Genomic DNA, 15,985 nt, shown 5'->3' on the forward strand with positions numbered 1-15,985 from the left:
ACTTTATATTAAGTGGCCTTAACTAATATGTACTTACATAGGAATTAATCGCTTCTTACAATGTACTTAGTGTGTATATACATGTATTTACTGTGTACTTATGCTTGATTAAATACATGTATGTAATTACATCTGTAACTAACTTTTGTAATTACATTTGTAAAAAACACCGTTGACCATCCCTTACACCTTAACCCACCCTTAAACCTACCCATGCCACTAAACCTGTCCATAACCCAACCTCTATCCCAACTCAAAAGCACCACAAGTTTTGTCAAATACATTATAAACACAGTAAGTACATTGTATTTATTTTCTGATGTAAGTACATAGTAGTTAAGGACACTTAATATAAAGTGGGACCAAGTTTTTTTTGAAAAACAAAGGCCTTCCATGATTAAATCTAGACAAGTAGGTTTTTAAATGAATATTTTTGCTAGGAAAATTATGAGACGTACAACACCAGAATTACTTTCAGTCTCTTGTATGTGCAAACATTAGTGTTAAATTGCTGGGTGCAGTTTACCTAACAGTGTAGTACACCTAAACAAAAAATTCTGTCATCATTTAGTTAAGCTCAACCTGTCCCAGACCTTTTTGAGTTATTTTTTTTCTGTTAACCAAAAAAAATTTTTAAATGCTGAACATCTGTTACCATTGACTTCCCTAGAATTTATTTTTCCCACTATGGAAGTAAATGGTTACAGGTTTCTAACATTTTTAAAAGTAAACAATTTGAGGGAGACTAAAAGGTGAGTAAAAAACATATTTGAGGTTCTGTCTTCTGTTGAGCACAAAAGAAAATACTTTAAAGAAAAAGTATTTTGCTGATACCTATCGACCTCCACAGTGAAATCTACGGAAGTCAATGGGAACATGCTACCAGCATTTTTTAAAATATCTTTTTATTTTTAACATAAGACAAATATGCAAATATGTTTGGAACAAGTAAAAGATGAGTAAACTATGGCAGTATTTTCCTTTTTGTTGAACTATCCATTTAACAACCACCAGTAATGCTAATAGCAATGCTTTTTGAATTCTTCATAAAGAACCTTTTATACTGAACCAAATTGTAACACTTAGCAAAGATTGCTAATATGCATTTATCATGTAGTATCTCAAATGTCGTAAGATGTGAGCCAGAACTGCCACTACTGCTCCTTTAAAAGGGATCCTAATTGCTTGATGCCTTTTGTCACAGGAGAGGAGTTTTCCATGGATCCGTTCAGATGGAACTTTGTGGGGAAGAATCTCTTCTGTATGGCTGTGGAGGGTTTTGTCTATTTCATTTTTAACCTCCTCATCCAGTACAAGTTTTTCCTTCATCACTGGTGAGAGCAAAATAACATTATTTACATCCACTGAGATTCTTTTTAATATTCATTTCCAGACATTTAATCTAGAACTACAAAAGAATTCTTAAAAGAAAATGGGATCTGTTTAATATTAATTTACTTTGTGCTCGCTTTAGCTTTGAGAACAAAAACGGAACCTGATTAGTAATGAGTTTTTTTGTGTGTATGTAGGATATCAGACTATGGGATGAGCCTAGGTACAGATGAAGATGATGATGTAGCTCAGGAGAGAGAGCGCATCTACAAAGGGGGGAATAAAAATGACATCCTTCTAATCCGAGACTTGTCAAAAGTAAGTGATCAGATGTATTAACATAAAAAGAGATTATATTTTGTAATCAACGTCAATGGCTTTGATAAAGCATTATTGCCATGCTCTTTATCTTAGACCTACAGGCGCAGAAAACGACCAGCAGTGGACAAAATCTGTGTAGGAGTTCCAGCGGGGGAGGTATTACCAAAAAGCCTTATTTGTAAACTCTACATCTGAACTTCCAATTGATATAAACAACTGAAAAACAATGTTGTCAACATCTGCTTTTGTTTCGTAGTGCTTTGGGCTTCTTGGTGTAAATGGTGCAGGTAAAACCACGACTTTCAAAATGCTAACTGGAGACACAGATGTGACATCAGGGGAGGCGTCTGTAGCAGGATACAGGTAACACAAACTACACAGAGTTACAGCTTATGTTTAAAGTAAAAAAAACTTTAGATATATATGCATTAGCTGCACATGCTAATCATAAACTATTCTTTTCTACAGCGTTCTTTCCAACATCCTGGATGTGCACCAGAACATGGGCTATTGTCCTCAGTTTGATGCCATAGATGAGTTGCTGACGGGTAGGGAACACCTGTACCTGTATGCTCGCCTTCGTGGGATCCCTGAGTCTGAGATTAGCAGAGTAAGAATTTCAACCCTTCAGTAACTTCATTTACATCTTATGCCTTTTGCATCTCTAAACCCCCACTCTTAAATTATGTTCCTCTTCAAATCTGTGACATCACCCTGGCTTTGTTTCCATCCAAAATTGTCAATTAGATTTAGGCACAAAACTAGAAATATCTCATATATCATTCGCAAATAAAGAATCGTCTTCATCAAAAAAAAAAAAAAAAAAAATCATGACTTCCTGAGAATTGGTGCCAAAAGATGAAAACACTTTATTTTGATGGTCCATTTGAGTATTAGCAGACTGTCTGCTTAATATCTGTTGATACTGCTCCTTCAACAGACATTTAAGTGAAGTTAATTTATGAACTAATTTTTAGAGGAGCACAAGCTTATGATTGATAGCAGCTGGTCCACATTAGCTAACACTGATTTACCAATCAGACGACTCCTTAACCACTATAAATAACCAGAGCATCTTATCTCAGCCTTCTTCGTCTTGGAGAATCCCCCCTTCCACCCCTACTCCTCCCAATTTCTTGTCAGGGCAGCACGGAGGCCTAATGGTTAGCATCATTGCCACACAGCAAGAATCAAGCTCAGACACTACCTGCCCAAGTTGGAATTTCTGTGCTGAGTTTGCATGTTCTCCCTGTTTTTGCGTGGGTTTTCACCGGGCTCTCCCGTTTCCTCCCACAGACCAAAAACATGTAATGTAAGTAAACTGATAAATCTAAATTGACAGCATAGACACTCCATAGCATTTATTATCTACTTTTAACATTATCAAGCAGGGGGAGTTCTCGAGACCTACCTGGACTCCCCTCTCATGCTGCAATGGGGTGGAGCCCCGTGCTCGAGGATCTCACGAGCTCTCTCCCGGGACAGCATGCCAAACACGCTTCATAATCAATCATCAGCTAAGAGTGCACTCTTGAACTGACTATTAGAAACTTTGCAAGTACATGTCATATAACCCTAACCCCAACCTAACACGCTACTTATAATCTAATGAGAATTAGTTGGCATGTACATGCAGTGTAACTTAAATTAAACAAATGGACCATCAAAATAAACTAATGCCAAAAAAAAAAAGACATTTTCTGTGGTAGGAGAAGCTAGTGCTTTTTAATTTTTTTTTTTAAACAAATTACTCGCACCTCAAAATACAAAGACAAAAAGCAATAAATGAGCAGTGGCTTTTGGAGAAGTGAGACCATTCTTAGGCTATAATTCCAAACCACTTTGCTGACGGACTTTGGCTAAGAGATTTTAGAGTGACCAAAACAACATTTCAGATGTTGTGCTATGTGGTCTGTCCGTTGGTTTTTCATTAATGTTGTCCCATCGAGCTCATTTTTATTATCATATGATCTGTTAAATTAATATCGCATTTCTTTTTTGATGTGCATGTTGGAATTTTTTTGGTAAGTGTTCCTATTGTAGTTTATGAGCAGTTTTTTTGATGGAATAAAAAGTTTAGTCTACTCAATTGTGTGCATAAGTTGTATGGCATTTTCAGCCTGATTTCACAAGAAAATTTAACTATTTTGTTGAGTCATACGAAACGTACCATTTTAAAAAGGAAGTTTGGCACCCAACACTGTCCCTAAACACAATCATCACATCATCGGGGGATAAGCAAATCGTACTAATTTGTACGAATGAGATTGTATGAATTCATACGAATTAGCAGGGCCAGACTATTTCTATTACTATTACTATTTTTGCTATTTTTGCAGAGAATTTTGGTAAAAATCTGCGAATTTCTGTGGAACTATTTTGGGAGTATCATGACTAAAACCTTAATTAATGAAATAAAAATTAATACCTTTTTAACTTTTATTTAATGTTTAAATTGCAAATCTAATTAGATTCACTTTATTTGTTTAACAAAGCAAGTCTCTCATATCATATATCTACTAAAAGACAAAAAATATTACTGTACAAACTGCACTGTACATAAATCAGATGAACATTTTCATATTAGTCAGTAATATTTATGTAATTAAATAAAAAAATAAATAAATTTAGATTGACGCATTTACTCAAATAAATAAACAGAATTAATGATTAATCTGCGGAATTCTGCGCGCAGATTCCGTGTGGGTCTACGAATTAGCCACTAAATCAAAAAGGTACAAATTGCCGTGAGATTGTGTTGGCATTTCCATTAAGCACATTCTTATGTTATATTCTAAAATGCACATAAAACTAGATGGACAGAAACCTAGCTAAAGATTTGAACAAACCTTAAAACATTGTGTATGAGTTTGTTAACATTGGCTTTCATTTGTTGTCTTGTACTGTATATGTACAGTATAATGATTTTAAAATGATTAGGCACAGTAAGATGATGCGAAAATAGCAGAGTCTTCTGTTGACTTTAGTTGTTTGCTCATTGATCAGATTGATATGCTTCACCAACACAATCTCATGGTGAATATTTTATGGTAGATTACTAACTGATTCCTAATTATGAGTCTCATGTGTAAGTTTTCTTACAATCTGTTGACGCCTCAGACAGTGACAGTTAAGTTTAGAAGTAGACCTTCATGCTTTCTGTAATTAAACCTTTTTACATGAATGAGACAATACTAATATGAATTAGACAACAACTTGCATAAACACGAAACAGTAAGATTTCACCACAAGATGACTGTGTAGTCTTAGCAGCAGGCTGATGCCAGTTCAACATGTTCAATCAGCCAATGTCAATGTGCAATGAGCAATGTGTTCTTGTTGCATGTCTGGTCTTTTGTTTACTTCAGTAATCTGCAGTCTTTTTAAAACTATAATTCTCAAACAATGCTGTCTCATTAATTACGTATGTTTTGTGCAGGTGGCAGAGTGGGGCATTCAGAAGCTGGGTCTGTCTGAATATGCAGGAAACTGTGCTGGTACCTACAGCGGGGGCAACAAAAGGAAGCTGTCTACTGCTATAGCGATGATTGGATGTCCTCCTCTGGTGCTGCTGGTATGTTTTTTTTTCCCTAAACATTCCCGTGGTCATGGCGCTAAACAAAATCACTGCTGTAATTGAACCCTGTTCATATTTGCAGGATGAGCCCACAACAGGAATGGACCCTCATTCCCGTCGCTTCCTGTGGACTGCCATTCTGAGCATCATCCGGGATGGGAGGGCAGTCGTTTTGACCTCTCACAGGCAAGAATACTTACATTGATGCAGAACTGGAGAGAGTTTGTAAATGAAAACTTAATTACTAAATTCAATTTGCAGTACCATAAACAATAACTAAATATAAAGATAACATAAACAGAAACTCAAACTAAAATGGTGAAAAATCCTGTCAAATCTGTCATATTAAATGCTATGATTTCAATTCAATTCATCTTTATTTGAATAGCGCTTTTACAATGTAGATTGTGTCAAAGCAGCTTCATATAGAAGATTATAGTAAATTGAAATGGTGTCAGTCCAGTTTTCAGAGTTTACAGTAAGTTCAGTTTAGTTCAATTTATTGTATTTTGATTTTCACTGCCAATAGTCCAAACACTGAAGAGCAAATCTATCGATGTCCTGAACAATGCAAGCCAGTGGTGACAGTGGCGAGGAACAAACTTTACCAACTGGCGAAAGTGAGGAAGAAAAAAACTTGAGAGAAACCAGGCTCAGTTGGGCACGACCATTTCTCCTATGGCCAAATGTCTTGTGCAGCAGAGCTGCAGTCAATAACATGTAACATGTATGACAAGTAGTCAATAACATGAAAAATGTATACAATATTCAATAGGGAGCCATTGCAATGATAAAATAACTGGAGTAATATGATCATATTTCTTTGTTCTAGAAAGTACTCTAACAGCTGCATTTTGAACTAGCTAAAGTCGCATCGCTTATACTTGTCTTCATTTACACCTGCTTAAAAGATGCTAATAATGTTTTGTTGTTATTTTTTTTTAAATAAAATGCACTATTATTTTTGCACATTATTATTATTATGATTGGTGTGTTTTGCATTTACAGTATGGAAGAGTGTGAAGCTCTCTGTACTCGCTTGGCCATCATGGTCAATGGGACATTTAAGTGTCTGGGCACAATCCAGCATCTGAAATACAAGTGAGTATATTCCCTTTTATGTCAAAGTTATGTCCAAATACAGAACAAATGGTTGTTGATTCACTCAGGATTATGTGAGGTTTAAAGATAGGTTTATTCAATTTCTAAATAAAAGAAGGTCTGCGATAAACAAAACTTGATGATAATTTACATTTTAGTCTACAACATAAAAAAGAAACAAAAATAATAAAAAAAAAGAATTTTATTTACAGATTTTATTTACTTATTATATATATATATATATATATATATATATATATATATATATATATATATATATATATATATATATATATATATATATATATATATATATATATTATGAAGAGTTCAGATGCACTTCCACCAAAAATGAGATAATGACATTAAGGGAATGCTTTAGGCACGTAGTACATGTTCAACAAATAGATTTGCTTCAAAACCTCTACGTCTCAGGGTCAGCTCATTCAAAAATAACAGTTTGTTGGCAAAAGGAGCCAAACGCCACTTGCCTTTGACAACAAAAGCAGCTATATCCAGAGAACCAATCAAAATGCGCGAATGCGGAAAAGAAAACACAATGTGCAGTTGAAGTGTAGCATGCATTCTTAATGCTTTTTTTTTGTGCAGTGACTCTACATTGAATGAGTCTAATTTACTATACATTAAACTGCCACTACATTTCACGAAAGACAGAATTAGGATGCCGTTCTTTTATCCAACGTGGATGCTGTGAGAATAAACAAAGGACCAAGACCAAGTATGATGAGAATTAATGTATGATAGCTTCTAAAATTGTCTGAGAGACATCCCCTTTTTGCCCAGTAGACCTAGCTTGTGTTTTATTTGCTAATTTAAGCTATATTTAAAAGATAAATAGAACGTATAAAACTATACATTATTTATATCACTTCATAATACCTATGCATCTGATAAGCTTTTTATATTAATTGACAATGCACAGATACTGATGTTTCATAATGTTTTACACTACATTATTTGAAAATAACAAGCTTAGTTTACAATGTTTACATTGCTCTACATACATTAAATCTAAATCCCAAGTATCAGAAATGACAACAGATTCTTAAGATTTAATTAATGTCAGCTATAATGTTATTGATTAATGCACTTACTTGACAGATTTCATTCATTCATTTCCCTTCTGCTGTTTCCCTGGTTTATTACAGCGGAATGAACCGCCACTTAGTTGACAGATGTATTTTTAATTTTAGTTGGTTGTGTAATGTATTTTATGTTTGGTAAAATAATTTATAATCGCATCTTTAGTGATGTTCAACAAATACACTGTCTTGTCCTTATAGGTGGATTTAGAGGTTTTTGCAAAAACAGCAGAAGTGGATTTAGCTGGTTTTGATGCAAAAGAAAATCTACCTTGTTTAAAACCAAAGAATTTTTTTAAGTTACATTTTTGAAAAAAGTTGTTTTATTTACTAGCTCATAACCTTATATTACATATAAAATGAAACTTCTAAACCTAATCAAAAAAGCCTGATAGAAATTGCTCATTTACAAGAAAAGAGGTCAGATGGATTTACAGGGTTTTGCATCTGAACTCTTCATATATACTGTATGTATTTATGTATATATATATTAGTGGTGGGCCGTTATCGGCGTAATGTGGGTCTTTTATCGCGCAATAAAAAAATATTGCCGTTAATCTTTTGTCAAAGGTGGGTTGGGAGCTGGGTCTATTCCACTCAAGCTATGATGACTTTCACCTTGATATTTTAGCGCGGATGTATACCTGACCGTTGAGCAGTTCGGCAGTTTCACTTTAACTCATGAACATTTCATTTATGCCTTTGTGACAAACTGGGGTATTAGACGCAAATAAGGAGTAAGGACTGACGCACGCCAAATGAAATGAAAAAAGAAACTTCTGCATTTCGTGATGTGTGTGTGTGTGTGTGTGTTTGTGTGTGTGTGTGTGTGTGTGTGTGTGTGTGTGTGTGTGTGTGTGTGTTTGTGTGTGTGTGTGTGTGTGTGTGTGTGTGTGTGTGTGTGTGTGTGTGTGTTTGTGTTTGTGTGTGTATCTGCGGTCGTTTACTGACAGCCACTTGTGTGGAGCGCTAGTCGGAAAATGCCGAAAAGTCCTACATGAGGGTAATAGTTTGATTGAGGTGTTTACATCAATAATGGCGCTAATATCTGCATACTCCACGTCTAAATTCCATTTCTGTTTAGTTCAGTTATGACTTTAGTCAGATTAAGGTGATCAAAATTTGCTGTTTTGAGCTTATGTAGGCCTACATTTCAAAATTCATGTTTAACTGAATAAACAGTTAGTAAACACAAGTACATCTTATTGAACATAATTTATTTTCATCACCAATTATCATAGTAGAACAGTTTCTCAAGCAGTTTGTGATGCATTTTGAAAACAAGAGATGACCCTCTGGTCTAATGTGCCACCTGGCTTGAGAAACTCGTTCTCAAAGACGTATTGTTTGGGTAGCACACATATTCTGAATGCCTTCAGCAGAATTCAAATGAGGCATTTTATCTAGATTAATCTAGATTCATTCCAAGATTAATCTAGATTATTTATTTTATTATATATATAATTGTCCATCATTAAAGGCACAGCATGTCATTTCTGACACCATGAATGGAAGTTGTGGTCTTCATTACATACAATGGGACTCCTGCAGAAATGGTGTTTATTGGTCAAAGTATTCATCACAACTTGTTATCATAGTAGTATGAAGCAGAGTCAGCCCAAAAGCCATCGAAGTGAAATGATACCACTAAAGTAATTGCAGACAAGAGAACAACACAATGCACAGAAACTTTTAAGCCAGGGTTCCCTGTTTCTGATTCATCCAGTTATGACATAGGGAAGAAGCAGTGCTGTTTTATCCAGCCTGATCTCATGAGAAAACGTAAGTATTTTACGTTTTGCCAGTTTAGTGGCTACTTCGTACGAATTCGTACGAGTTCAGTCGTACGAAATGGTACGATTTTAAAAAGGAGGCGTGGCACCTGACCCCACCTCTAACCCCAACTGTCATTGGGGGATAAGCAAATCGTACTAAATTGTACGAATTAGATCGTACGAATTCATACGAATTAGCGACTAAATTAAAAAGTTACGAATTGCCGTGAGATTGTGTTGGTTTTATCATATAATAGTACATTTTAAGCTTCTGTTTTAATGCTGCTCTGTGCAGTCTGATAAAATACACAACATATTAAAGCGTCTTCTGTGTTTTTTTTTCTGCTTTCTATAAAAACCAAACTGGAAATCAAGACATTAGCATGGCAACGCAGTCCATCTCACTAGTTACAGTAAATTACTAAATTTGAACATTCTATAAAACAATTAGTATAATATAATTACTCAAGTCAGCAGAATATATAACACTGCTCTCATGTTCTCTGGTCAATTTTTAAATATTGTGCCTTAAAAGTCTCACATTTCAAACATGATATTCAAAAGAACTTTTAGCAATGAAGTTGTCAACAAAACAAGTGCATTCTTAATTATTCTTGTAAATAAACAGGTTTGGAGGAGGCTATGTAGTGACAATGAAGATCAAAGCCGCAAAACCAGGCCTTTCTCCAGACCTGGTCCCGGCAGAGTCCTTCATGGACAGCAGTTTCCCAGGATGCATCCAGCGAGAGAAACACTACAACACGTTACAGTATGAAATCGCAGCTGCCTCGCTAGCACGGGTCTTCCAGCTAGTGTTGACCAACAAAGAAAGACTGAACATAGAGGATTATTCTGTGTCGCAGACTACATTAGACCAGGTAACCTCACCAGCATGAGCAAACTTAAGGTTTTTTAGCATTTTCATTTCACTGCATACAAGAAGAATCGCTTGGTGATGTAAAATTGACATGCCCTGCTTAAGGGACCTTCTATTTAAAATGAGTTATTGGTTGAAATTCCAGTGCTGAGATTGGATTCGATTTGCTCAGGAGATGTGACTGACAGGCCTAACAGCTCATGTGTTTCAATGTCTTACAGGTGTTTGTGAGTTTTGCCAAGCAGCAGTCAGGAGAAGACGACACCGCCCCATCACATCTCAGACAGTCAGGGCCCAAACGAGAAAAAAAGGTCTCGCCGCTACAAAGAGTCGCAACAAAAAACAGATGAAATGACCTTCATAAGGACTATGATACAATCACTCATGGCTGAGCGTACATTACATCATGTTATGAAGTTTTCTAAAGCCTTTTTGTATGTGTATTTCAACACAAAACTAACTGCATCTATTTGAAGCTTTTTTTATTATACATTGTTACATTTTTGAACATCTGCCATCAGTTTATAGCACTGAGCCAAAGGTCAGTCTCCACCCACTTTAGCACTGATGAATTGACAAATTGAAATCGAAATAGATGTACAGAAATCTAGGATTTCTTCTTTTTTTTGCACGCAACACTAGCTTTTTAGGCTTCCTTACAATTCAATAAAAACATATCTTTATACAATTATAAATATTGGTTTTGCAGTTGTTCTTTGTTGTACACATTTTTCGAACAATGAATCTGCTTTAGTCATGCTTGTGTTATCATAATAATTCATCTAGGTGTGTTTGTGCTATCAACGGATAAGCCAAAACACTGATGCACCAGTTCTGAAGTGGTCATCAGGAGCCGGAGATTTCCCTGGGGGGGCGCTCATAAATTGGGCCGGTGTAATGCAGTTTCACACCGGACATGGAAAGCTCTAGTCCGTTTTTAATCACACAGACCTAACAGCAAAGTCAGTTTGCAAGCAATGTATGTTCAATCCCATCGCTGTTTGTAATAGGCTATTTTCCAGATTCTAAGGGCCCTATCACACACACCCATCATACATCACCATACCTCCAACCTTAATTTTACCATTTTCTGCTACATTGTTTAAATAGAAAATTCATTTGCGATACTTTGTGGACTTGTGTTTTTCGGTCAAGAAAAGAGGTGTTAATACGCATTGTTAGTGCGTTGCTGTTTTGAGGAACTAAAATAGACTGTGCAATAGACCAGCTGAGAGGAGGTCTAAAGTCCAGCTTTCTCACTTAAAGTCTCACTTACGCATTGCTTAAAACACACAGGATGCACAGCAATACACACATATCTTTACAAATTAAAAAGAATTAAAGGAATAAAATATTACAAAAATGATTAATTTCTACATAAATATAAAAATCACTACCCTTATGCCTTCTTTATCCATGAAAGAGAGAAAAAGAATGTAAAGGTAAAGGCTGATTAAAGGAGGTTTGTTCTTTATCCTCTTGCTGCAGATGTTGTTGAACTGTGTTTTGCAAGTTGAGCATTCGGTTTTTCCACTTACAAAGTCTGCCATGTAAATAGGAAATGCACCGTGGCGCGACGCAACTGACTCTTAAAGACAATGGGAGATGAGACTCTGGTTGGTTTATTCCCAAAACACAACTATAACTCATTAAGAAAATAATCTCAACCCTATTAGACCATGCGCCCTGACGCAAAGCGGATTTTTCCGTCCATAAAAAAGCAAATGTGGATTCGGACACACCCTTAAAGCTTTTGCACCCTGTGCTGTAGATTTTGTCCCTAGATCATAAAAATAAAGCACTAAAAAACAAGCCACTCGAATCCCTCTGTATTACAATATTACGGGACTAATACTGCAATTGTAGAGTTTACAGTATGCATTAAAGGGCCATGAAACCCCCTCATTTCAGCAGGGTGTTTTCACACCTCTACTTTGGACAAAGTCAGAAAAGTGGGCGTGTCCAGCTCTGCTTAGGGGGGAGTGTCGAAGGAACTAAAGTGGGAGGGTGTGGGAGTGTCTATTTGGGCACGCGCGAGTTTCAGAGTCAAAATATACACATACACACACATATACACACACACACACACACACACACACACACACACACACACACACACAGACAGGAGAAAGTGATGGTGTTTAACCTACATGGACATCTGTAGTCGAATTATTAGCGAAATTATTAAATGGTGGACTTTAACTGCAGTTTGGCTCTTTCATTCAAGGAATTCATTCATGCCCCTCGCGACAAACGAGATATTTGATTCGAGGAACTGCTCTAAGCGTGTATTTTTCATGCAATGTTTGATACCGCATGGCGAATGAGAGAAAAAAAAAACCCTCCGCATTTCCCGGAAACTTAGATGCACACGGCAGGTAGTCACAGAAAGCCACGTGTGTTATTCCGGTCACAAAATGCGGCGAAAACCCTACACGAGGTTAAAGTTTGGCTGTGGTGCTAACATGTTTACACTCGGTGCAATAGTTAATTTAGTTCGATACGAACAAACTGAATAAACAAAGAGCACTGGTCGCTCACTTACCAAATCTGTAAAGACAGGACAATCACCAGCAACTAGAGCCGCGTCTTTATAAAAAGAAAGCTACAAGAGAATCCGGATCTCAGCGCTTGCAGATGAGAACAGCTCTCAGGTAAACAATAATCCTCCTTAGACACGTAAGTTATTGTTGTCGAGCGTCGCGTACACTGTTAATCCACACGTGACTCCAGCTGAGATCTCACAATACCCTTCTCTCTTACAGAGAGAAAATGAAAACGAAACTTAACTGCAGCAAACAATAAAAGCAACACTTCACGCTTGTTTTGCCAACACAACATGGTGTGTCTGCCATCTAAACACTGTGGCAGTAATGAATATTAATGAAGTTGCACAATAGAGCGCGCTGATTGGTTTGAACCAAGCCTTACTCATGCATTAATGCATCACACTGTAAGACGTAATAAGACTCACTCTGGCACAGATGCCCAGTCTGCACGCTGGAATACAACGCTATTATGTCATGAGCGTGACGCAGCTTCAAAAATTCGTTTCAAATCGGAAGTATGAATTTGCTTGAAAAAACGCAAAAACAACCAATTTACACTTTTTAGTGAAATATAGGTGTCCTAATAGTGTTTTTAGCAGTGTGGGACACAAATACGACTGTCAACAGCTCAAAAAATGTGTTTTGGTGTTTCGTGACCCTTTAAAAGAGTGGCTTGCTGGTGTACATTTGTTAAAAGCACACATTCTCTCGCACTTATGACAGAAAGCATGAACCCATAATTCTAACAAATAAAGCATGCTAGATGTTCAACTGTTACATTTTTATCGGTTCAATTTTTCTTTGTTTTTATCTGTCAGCATGATGGAAGTTTTTGTTATTTTGTCACATGTAACCTTTTTTAATGAGCAAACATTTTTTTGCAAGGCATTAAGGTAGGCTCAGACCCTTTCAAAAGTAAAAAAAGTTATCAATACTTTATTTTACTTTTATACAGTACCCTGGTCTACTATAACATTTTACAAATGAACATAGTAAATCTATAAAGCTGGTTGGTATTTATTATTATTATTGTAATTTAAAAAAATTTATTAGTTTTCTGTGAAGAATTGGTTGCTTAAAAAGTCACGTATGTTTTTTAGCATTTATGTGTATACTTCTTTAAAACATTATTTTTTTATTAAATTTTTTGTCTTTACAAGAGTCCTGTGACACCAAAGCATTAGCAGCAGATCCTTTAAATCTAGTGGTTTGTAAGGTGGAGTCACCATCTTGTAGGTCTGGCAAATCCCACAGATGCTCAGTTTCATTGAGATCTGGAGTATAGAGTTAAACCTTCTTCGCCATGTTCTTCAAACTATTCCCGAACAATGTGTCCAGTGTGCTTTAACCTGCTGAATGAGGCAACTTCCATCAGTAAACACCTTTGCTATAAAGGAGTGTACCTTGTAGGCAAAAAATATTTAGGTGGGTAGTATTTCTGCAGTTTACATGGCCTCATACATGACACTCCCTCCACTGTGTCATCCCACAATGCATCCTGGCACCATTGCTTCTCCAGGTAAACAGCGTGCACATACACTACCTGACAAAAGTCTTAGGAACAGCAAATAACTTGACTTCTAGTTGATTGTTTGGTATCAGAAGTGGCTTGTATGAAAGGCAAAGGCCTCTAGATTATGCTTATTTTACCATAATGTCATGATTTCTAATTATTAAATTAAGGTCTGACATTGTGAGACAAAAGTCTTGTCGTTTAACAGAAATAATATACAGTATATAATATAAAGTCATGGTGCAGTGGAGAAAGAATGACTATTGTGTATGATTCCGAGCTTGGAGGACTGCATCCATACATCTCTGCAATAACTCAAATAACTTATTTATAATGTCATCTGGAATGGTAAAGAAAGCACTCTTGCAGGACTCCCAGAGTTCATCACAATTCTTTGGTTTCATACTCCTTCATCTTACCCCAGATATGCTCCATAATGTTTATGTCTGGTGAATGGGCTGGCCAATCCTGGAGCACCTTGACCTTCTTGGCTTTCAGGAACTTTGTAGTGAAGGCTGATGTATGAGAAGGAACACTAACCTGCTGAAGAATTTGCCCTCTCCTGTGGTTTGTAATGGGCAGCACAAGTGTTTTGATACCTCAGGCTGTTGATGTTGCCATCCACTCTGCAGATCCTCTCGCACAACCCCATACTGAATGTAACCCCAAACCATAATTGTTCCTTTACTATAACTTTCTCACAAAGTAATTTCTGTTAGAATCTTGGGTCCATGTGGGTTCCAATAGGTCTTATGCAGTATTTGTGATGATTGAGATGCAGTTCTACAGATGATTCATCAGAAAAATCTACCTTTTGCTACTTTTCCAAATGATCAACTAAAAGTCAAGTTAATATTTGTTGCTCTAATAACTGGGATCGACGGCAAGACTTTTGTCAGGTAGTTTACATGCCTGTACATTCGAAATAATAGAACATTTTAGACCAGGGGACCTTCTTCCACTGCTCCAAGGTGCAGTTGTAAAGTTTTGGTACCCATATTGGCACATTCAACAGTGGACAGCAGTCTTCATAGGAACATTGATTGGTCTACGGTTAAGCAGTAGAGTGTAATGCACTGTAGATATTCCATTAAATGTGCAATATGTAGGATTGATTGCTGGTTGAGCTAGGTATTTCAGTCAAAATATTGGAGAGGGTTTTTTTTTTTAACCCGGTGTAGTGCTGGAAAGTGCATCACTGCCGAATTATGCCTCCTCACATTGACCAGTATAGTGTAATGTAGGTGTAAGATTAAAAATATGTTCAGATATATGGTAGTTAAAGTGTGGAATCTACGTTACTTTTCAAAATGTTGGATTTACTTGGATTTTCATCTTTGTACATTCTGATTGGCTGAGTGACAGGTTGGTTGTTACTTTTGTCAGCGCTGACTGGTAAGAGAAGTAAAACAGGTCACGTTTCACAAGCTGTCTCCGGTGATTTACTTTATTTACTTTGAGAGTGAGTCACGCAAAATACTCGAATCCTATATTACATAGGTATTAGATGTCGGGGTAGGGTTAGGAATAAGAAGTGTGGTTGGAATTAGGCAATCAGGTAGTGAATTCAGCAAAGAGGTGCATAATTTGACAGGGGTGCATTTCACAGCACAACACCAGCCCCTTTTCAGATGACTCCAAGCAAATGCAGGATGCCAGATTGATGACACCAACAGAAGCGAGTGTGCCTGATGGGCAAGCCTTACACTGTAAGTTGCTCAGCTAATGTTTACATTTGTAATCTTTATATTAATTGCTAATGAAAAACCACATCATGTAAATTTTTATCACTCTGAATCTGCATCTCATTTTAGATGCAACAGGAGGTCACATTTTT

The 15,985-nt window shown here is 36.5% G+C and overlaps 2 protein-coding genes across 3 annotated transcripts in view; one reads left to right on the forward strand and one right to left on the reverse strand.

Moving 5' to 3' along the window:
• The window catches only part of abca4b (ATP binding cassette subfamily A member 4b), an 87,313-nt gene extending 76,532 nt beyond the window's left edge, over nt 1–10,781 (forward strand). For both annotated transcript variants that reach the window (XM_087240558.1, XM_087240559.1), the window contains 10 exons: nt 1,205–1,334; nt 1,530–1,650; nt 1,747–1,809; nt 1,910–2,016; nt 2,122–2,263; nt 5,093–5,227; nt 5,313–5,416; nt 6,239–6,331; nt 9,838–10,087; nt 10,308–10,781. In XM_087240558.1, the coding sequence (XP_087096684.1) occupies nt 1,205–1,334; nt 1,530–1,650; nt 1,747–1,809; nt 1,910–2,016; nt 2,122–2,263; nt 5,093–5,227; nt 5,313–5,416; nt 6,239–6,331; nt 9,838–10,087; nt 10,308–10,436 (1,274 nt within the window). In that variant the 3' untranslated portion in view covers nt 10,437–10,781. The remainder of the gene's footprint in view (nt 1–1,204; nt 1,335–1,529; nt 1,651–1,746; nt 1,810–1,909; nt 2,017–2,121; nt 2,264–5,092; nt 5,228–5,312; nt 5,417–6,238; nt 6,332–9,837; nt 10,088–10,307) is intronic.
• LOC147846305 (uncharacterized) overlaps nt 1–15,985 on the reverse strand; it is a 350,900-nt gene that overhangs the window by 84,316 nt on the left and 250,599 nt on the right. The window lies entirely within an intron of this gene.

The sequence above is a fragment of the Danio rerio genome, chromosome 2, assembly GCF_052040795.2.
Source record: "Danio rerio strain M-AB ecotype USA chromosome 2, GRCz13ab, whole genome shotgun sequence".
NCBI classification, from domain to species: domain Eukaryota; kingdom Metazoa; phylum Chordata; class Actinopteri; order Cypriniformes; family Danionidae; genus Danio; species Danio rerio.